The sequence below is a fragment of the Lepisosteus oculatus genome, chromosome 7 (genome assembly GCF_040954835.1).
Source record: "Lepisosteus oculatus isolate fLepOcu1 chromosome 7, fLepOcu1.hap2, whole genome shotgun sequence".
Classification (NCBI taxonomy): domain Eukaryota; kingdom Metazoa; phylum Chordata; class Actinopteri; order Semionotiformes; family Lepisosteidae; genus Lepisosteus; species Lepisosteus oculatus.
The window spans coordinates 52,394,070-52,401,371 of NC_090702.1; the positions used below are offsets into that span (position 1 = coordinate 52,394,070).

General features: G+C 37.3%; 1 protein-coding gene across 1 annotated transcript; it reads right to left on the minus strand.

Moving 5' to 3' along the window:
• Window positions 1–1,070: 1,070 nt before the first annotated feature.
• On the minus strand, window positions 1,071–6,853 carry mrpl42 (mitochondrial ribosomal protein L42). The gene is made up of 5 exons (XM_015352142.2): window positions 6,744–6,853; window positions 5,373–5,436; window positions 3,037–3,121; window positions 1,869–2,032; window positions 1,071–1,208 (listed from the first exon to the last, which is right to left on the minus strand). The coding sequence occupies exons 1-5, from the start codon at window positions 6,820–6,822 to the stop codon at window positions 1,163–1,165; spliced, it is 438 nt and encodes a 145-aa protein (XP_015207628.2). The 5' UTR covers window positions 6,823–6,853; the 3' UTR covers window positions 1,071–1,162.
• Window positions 6,854–7,302: the final 449 nt, after the last annotated feature.

The window sequence follows — 7,302 nt, forward strand, 5'->3', positions numbered from 1 at the left end:
CTTTTTTTTGGTCAAATGTCTAAAACTTAAGTACTCTTAATTCGATTGGCATGTTATTTATATGCTGTCAAGGAACGATTTTGGTGTTTTTCAAGTATATAGCAACTATATTGCACTGCCTGAGTAGGCTATACACTGTGATGCTGAGGGACAGAAAGACTGTAGATGCTTACAATTAACTAAACCATATATATCTTAAGCTTAAATCTTTCAGACAACCACAACAATTTTGTAACAGCTCATTGAACTTGAAGTGCACTTGAACCAGTCAGATCAAATCAGGAAAATCAGTATTTTGGCCAGTGTACGTATTTAAAGGAGGGATCAGATAAATATTTACTTGGCTGCCTTTAATCTAAAATGACTTGCACATGTATCCATTCATACAGCAGAGTATAAAACTGAAGTATTTTGGGTGAAACAGCTTAATAAATAGTCCAACAGCAGTGTCTTGAATCATATTTGAAGCTACAATGTGAATTTCACCATCTAGACCTCTAACCACTGCTACATATATATATAAAATAAATAAACAATCCACCATTGTGTAGTAAAGAATCACATTGCAGAGCTCAGCCAAGTCATTTATGTATAAGCACGTGTTGGTAATCATTTACTACCACTTTGTGAGATCTCACTGAACTGCAGTCACACATTTCACAAAAAATCACGTAAGTTGCTTTGGAAAGTGATCAGATATTTTTCTGAATTCACATATGTCATCATAACAAGAGGTGGCTCATAACTTGAGGTATTCCATTCATTTCGTATCTAAAATAGGATTTTGCACAGGAATGAGAAATAATAATAGTTCAAAGAAGGTCAGTAGTACTAATTCCATGTTATGTACAGTATATTACAGAAGAATTAGAAGGAAATTATAAGTTTCCTTATAATATTTTAAAATATCCTAGCTTCATTGTTTGTGGTTCCAATGTTGTGTGCCTTTTAACAGCTGTTAAATGAGTGTCAAATGAATGTTCTTGTTACTTTCATGACCTAGAGAATGGACATATTTTCAAAGGATCTTCAGGACAGCACTCAAAATCATTTGCAAAACATACAGTAAAGCAATTAGAACTGCAGTTTTTATTCGAGGACTTCAAACATCTTCACAGACAGCACAATGTCACCATTTCTTGAATGTCAGCTGTGTTCAAGACTATCTGTCTCTGGGAGGGTCAGTCTTTTTACGTCGCCTGTGGTACCTGAGAGGAAATAAAAATAAATTTCAGAAATTGGTCTCTGTGCAATATCTCACTCAGCAGCTACACCATGAATCTGTTTGTCAGAATTAATCCATCAAAGTAAATCACTTAATCTGACTGAACTGAGTTAAAAACAAATTTGAGGAATAGGTCTATTTTATCACTTTCTCCATCCAAGTTAAAATATACATTTTGTGGAACTGGGCCCTTCAAATAAAAAGGTTGGACTGCCACACAATTTTTCTACTCAAATTTTCATACCACAGGCAGACGCAAAAAACACAATACTTAAATGTGTAGTTCTGTGTACTTTATTAACTGGAAGAAATAAATAATTCTATATATAAAAATTAAAATAACTCTGAAAAATATGGGAGCCTACATTAGAGATTATCTTTTGTGTAAAAATTAATAGTATATAAAAACAAAAAATATAGTATTATACTGACATGCAATTACGTCATGTAATTTATCAGAAATTGCCACACCCCCATAAGGCATACAGATGTATAGGTTGTGATCTACTATGATCTACTTTGTTGCATACTGTACATTTTAACCTTAATTCTGCAACCAGCATATCACACTAACAGCACACAGCAATAAAAAACTAAAACAGTGTGCAATTCTTTTCAGGCCTTTACAGGATATTGTACTTACTGTCCTACTGGGTACCAGCGGTGTTTAGTGGTGTAGAACATCTTGCTCAGCTCTTCAATGGTGGGCGCCTGTTTATTTCGCAAAACTTCTTTATTCAAGTGAGCCTTCAGAACCTGATCATGTGTTTCCTCAGGTCTGTTCAGGGGGTCTGGTTGAGGGATAGGCTAGACCAGGAATAATAAACAATGACGTTTTGTGAAGAGCAAAATTCGCTTAAATTGCACTGGGAGGTATTCATTTTCACAACCCGTTCTTATTTAAAGAAAAAGAGCTAGACACACATCGTGCTCTAGACAAACAAATGCAACAGTGCGGCCATTTCCCAAATGATTTTAATCTAGATTCCATTCCATAAGTGTTGAGAAGAAGCTAATGTTGCAAAATAACGTTCCAACAGGCCATAGTTGTGCATTACAATTTACAAGGAGCATTTCTTTTCCACCCTGGCTAAAACTGGTAACTCGCAGACCAGCCCCAGAACAATGATCTCAGGAAAGGAGTGAGAGACCACGTTTCACTTTCACTACTAGAGCTGCTTCCTGTGGTACCGGCCTTCTAATGCTGAAGACTGGGCATCAGCAGATTGCAAGAAGCTGCACTTTGCATTGCATGACTCTGGGGTGCTATTAATTTTAAATTTAAATTTAATACCAAATTTAAGTCATGCCTGGAAATGTTCTATAATTGAAATGAGCTTACCACCCGATGCAAGAAAATTTAACAAAACCAAATGACATGACAGGCACCCGCAAACCTAGGACCATGGTAAGATCCACTACCAAAAGCGACCTCGCGCCAAAGGTGATACGGTGCTTAAATAGAATTCACTCACTTGATGATGTTACTTAATTTAACCGTCAGCTGTATACAAGGTTACATTCAAAACTGTCAATTAACTTTAGAAGAAAAATATCAATCAGCATAATCAATCAAGACAGAAATCACAACAGTAAGGAATACGATCTAAAAGTAAATGCTACAATGTGGGTCTTGATATTGTGGTGGAAGGTGATCAGATATGGTGCTGTCCTACAGTAAGTGCATAAGACACAAATGCACCTAGAAAAACACCAAGCTGGTGCTCTGACTGGATCTGAAAACCTTCTGTTGCAATCTGCCTGTAACGCGATTTGCTATTATGATGAAGGTGATGTCCTGCAGGGTGTACCTGGGTGTGTTCGTAGGGGACGTCCACTGCAGGGTGGTAACACACTATGGTTCTGCCATCTGATGTCAAGGCAAGGTCCACTTTGCTGTGAGCAATGGAATAAAATAAATAAATAAATGTGACACTTAAACTATTCCCGCCAGCAGCCATATCACCCTGCAACTCACAAATGCCAGCCACCTGAAGCTCAGCAGGTGTGAGCCTGGTCAGTACCTGGAGCGGAGACCTCTTGGGAAAAACTAAGGTTGCTGCTGGAAGAGACGTTAGTGGGGCCAGTAGAAGGCGCTCACCCTGCGGTCTGTGTGGGTCCTAATGCCCCAGTATATATATAGTTAAAAAGCACAGGGTGTTTCTTGAAATCAGTAGGGGTATTACCCTGGCGTCCTGGCCAAATTTCCCAATGGTCTTTCCCAATCATGGTCTCCTAATAATGCCCATCTCTGAACTGGCTTCATCACTTTGCTCTCCTCCCCACTGAGAGCTGGTGTGTGGGGAGTGTACTGGAGCACTCTAGCTGCCATCGCATCATCCTGGTGGGGCTACACACCACTGGTGGAGGGGAGTCCCCACTATCTGTAAAGCGCTTTGAATGGAATGTCCAGAAAAGCACTATGTAAGTGTAAGGAATTCTATTATTACTATTATTATCATTGAAAAGTTACAGCATGAAGATTCAGCCTTCACCTGCACATTCCACAGGCAAAAGAATTTAAAAAAATAAAGCATCTGGTTACTTCTGTGTTGTTTCTTCCAATCTCTGCAATGCACTCTAGGATACAGTGATGACTAGCAGCATGCAAAAGCACTTTAACACCACAATTATACCTAATTTAATGTCTAAATTAAATGTTTTTAGCCATTGTAAAAAAAAACTAAGCACATATGACTGGGCTCTAGTAATGTACTGAATTCCCATCTCGATAGATATCTACTCATGTCATGTACAAATGACACTTTTTGTGGAAGATATAGACTACAGTAAGTTATCACTTCTCCACCCAATTTGAGATTTAGTGGTGCTACTGGTGGTTTAGTAGTGTCCAGGTACACTTGAAAAGGAGATGAAGTGGATTCCCACCAATGTTGAGGCACAAGCAGCAAATTGGCATCTTCTGAACATAAGTTATAAGTATAAGTATAAAGCTGAAAAATATCATCAAATACAGTGGACTTAAGTGCAAACCTTTTGAGATTCTCAGCAAAATATGAAAATACATTCTATATTTTACAGGAAACTAGTGCAGTGATTGCATCATGGGTGACTTGAATAAAAAAGTTTTTGAATGCGCTACTAGATTGTACAAACCAAAGTCATTCGATTGGTTTTCAGAGATGCCAGGAAGCAGAGTATTGCCAAATCCTATGAAAAACAAAGGTGTGGACAGGTTTCTCAACCTCTGAGAAATGTGCAAGATTTGATAGAGGGAAATATTATATAGAGGGGAAACATATGCTCAGCACTCAGAATGTCAGGTTCAAAGCTTAAAGCAGAATGAAAAAACGCACCAAAAAACACTTTCGTAAAATCAAGATTCTGACACTGAGCACCACTCATACCATCAATTTTATTTGTATTCAATTTAGTAAAATGCTGCTACATCTAGGAATCCATGTCTTGGTAAAGAGTTATAACCAACGGCATCAGTAGTTGTGCATCGTACTCCACAATGTGGCAAATTTGTATAATAAGAATTCTCACCAATGCCAAATTTACAACATATCTATACAATGATCAAGGAACACAAATTGTCCCCTATCGCCAAGATAAATCTCACGTAGGTGGCTGCATCAGCTTGCATAGGCTGCTAGAAACAGGTAAAAGTGTATTCCATGCTGAAAGGAAAAGAAAAGAGACACAGCACTTCAGCTGAGGAAGGCTGCACAAACCTTTACCTGTTCCAATAAAGATTAAGCCAACAGAGGACAGTGTCAGCAATGCAAACTGTATCTTTTAAGACATTCCAGGAGGATGTCGTGATCAAATTCTGATTACGTCACATCAGAATGGCAAAGGAAACAGAAACCACAATCACTAACAGAGGAATTTCAACCCAAGCTGAATATGTTTCTATCCTGCGAGCTGGGGAAAAACACAAACTGAAAGGCATATATAACTTAATTCTGGACAGACGCTTTTATAAGTAAGTGACCACAACATGCTCCAGAGCCTTTTGCACAGAAGAAAGATTTGAAGGTACATTAAGTTTTCCAAAAACCTAAATTCAGTTTTGAACACCTGTGACATAAATGGAAGCAAAATATGAATGTGACTAAATTTAATGACTCAGGCAAGATGGTTCTTTACGTAGAAATTAATGTCGTTACAGTAAACTTACCAACTGTAGTCTTCTGAAAAGATCCTGTGTGTGGATTTGGGATGAGTGCACTTTAGATTTATAGCTGTGGAACACAAAGGTAATTCTGTGTCAAATCAGCAAAAACGTCAGCATCAAGATCATCATAATATGTTGTGTAGCATAAGTTGGAGGTCAGGTATAAAACAGTATGAAAAAGTTCAATAAATTTGCCGGGATACACTCCAGTTAGTTTGGATTTGTTGGGGAGGGTGCATATACTTGGATTCTAACTACTTTGGAGTGATTTTCAGAATTGAAACTTGTACAATGTTAACAGTTTTATAGGTTCTTCTGTAGAGAGGGTTACATGGAACGCCTGTAAATTTAGTGCAAACTAAATACATACTTGCATATTTCTATAGAGGCTGGAATTAAAATGGAAAGAAATATACAACTGTCAATTCCTTGAGTGACTTTTAGTTGTTCCTCTTAAAGGAAAAATAACATTTAAATCAGATAGAATCATTGTCAAATTATGTAGACGTGCTTATGATTTTCTGTTTTCAGCTCTACTGTCTACCTGCTCAACTGTCTGAATTAATGACCCTCAAAAAGGCTTTAGGATTAAACTATCAATATAATCAGTACATAATACACATTGCCACATCTTTGAAGGGGTGAAGATAACATTTGAATGTCTACAAAAGTAGTGTATATGAGCAAGAGTTTAGAACTAGAGAAACCATAACAATAACATCTAAAATCATAAAATGTGAACAGTTCCTATGTGAAAGTGTTTTGTTACAGGGCTACAGAGGTAACTATCCATTTATCTTTGCCGTTGCCGGAGATGTGAAAAAAGAATTCCAATCTATGTATTATGTCTTTTAAAACCTAGTTAACATAAAACGCAAACTATGAAATGAACTAGATTAATGGAGAAACAGTGAGGTATGCCTGGATTGGAATACACCCTTACTTCCCATATAATCCAAGATGTGATACCTGCAAACTATATTTAAACGCACCAATGACAAGATCATTAAAGCCTGAAACTGTGGCTGTAATTACAGTAACACCCTTCATTTACGTCGATGAAACTTCGGATTTACTCTCTACGTTAACCGTAGCTCTACACTGATCGCCATGTTAGAGCAGTCGGTGTCGTGAAGGACAGTGTCAAGCCTGATCATTTAAAATTGTCCGACAAAGATGGTCTCCTTTTAGTTCAATTCTAATGACAAGATTTTACATATTTATTTTTACATAACGAAATGAAATACGTTCCAACTATACATTTAGTGTAAAAGGAAATCTCAACAATACGCTCTCTACAACTACACATCGAATATAACCCTAACCTTGTTGGTTAGACATAAAATTAAGCGCTGATTCAAAATTATCACCAACCTTGAAAACCCTTTGGTTTGGCAAAGCACAGTAGTCGTCCGTATAAACAGCTTAACCTGAACGCTTGTCCCGCCGCCATGCTGGTCGAATAAGTAATGTGTTCAACGTCAAAAACGCTCCGTATAGGAAACAAAGGATATACACATTGTGATCCGTTTGAACGGGATAATTTGAACTCTACATTTGAACTCTTTCAAATGTACTACTTCTACTAGTCTCAACACGCCATTGCAGTAACCCTTCAGCCTGAGGGTTGCAAATTGTATTTTTAAAATCTTTTGCAATCTGTAAAAATGTGTCAATAACTTGAAAGAGACCGATATCCACTGAGACATAATACATATCTATCAAGAAAATTGCACTGTTCTCATATGTGTATGTAAATAGATTATTCCGGAGAAACCTTATTACTCAATACTAATGTATAGCTAACTGTTCATTAGGATAATAGTTCATTAGGAATGTGCCCTTTGTAACCCATAAACTAAGGCTTTATCACTATTGCTTTTTGCAGCCAGCACTGGAGTATTCAAACACTCAAAAGCCTTGTCCAGTTACC

What these genes read in the sequence shown, in the direction of transcription:
- mrpl42 (XM_015352142.2), bottom strand. Translation starts at nt 6,822, where the DNA reads ATGGCGGCGGGACAAGCGTTCAGGTTAAGCTGTTTATACGGACGACTA. An exon ending in TCCCCTACGAACACACCCAG is followed by an intron (nt 2,033 to 3,036) that starts GTACACCCTGCA and finishes TTCCTGGTCTAG; the next exon opens with CCTATCCCTCAACCAGACCC. An exon ending in CGCTGGTACCCAGTAGGACA is followed by an intron (nt 1,209 to 1,868) that starts GTAAGTACAATA and finishes ATTTCCTCTCAG; the next exon opens with GTACCACAGGCGACGTAAAA.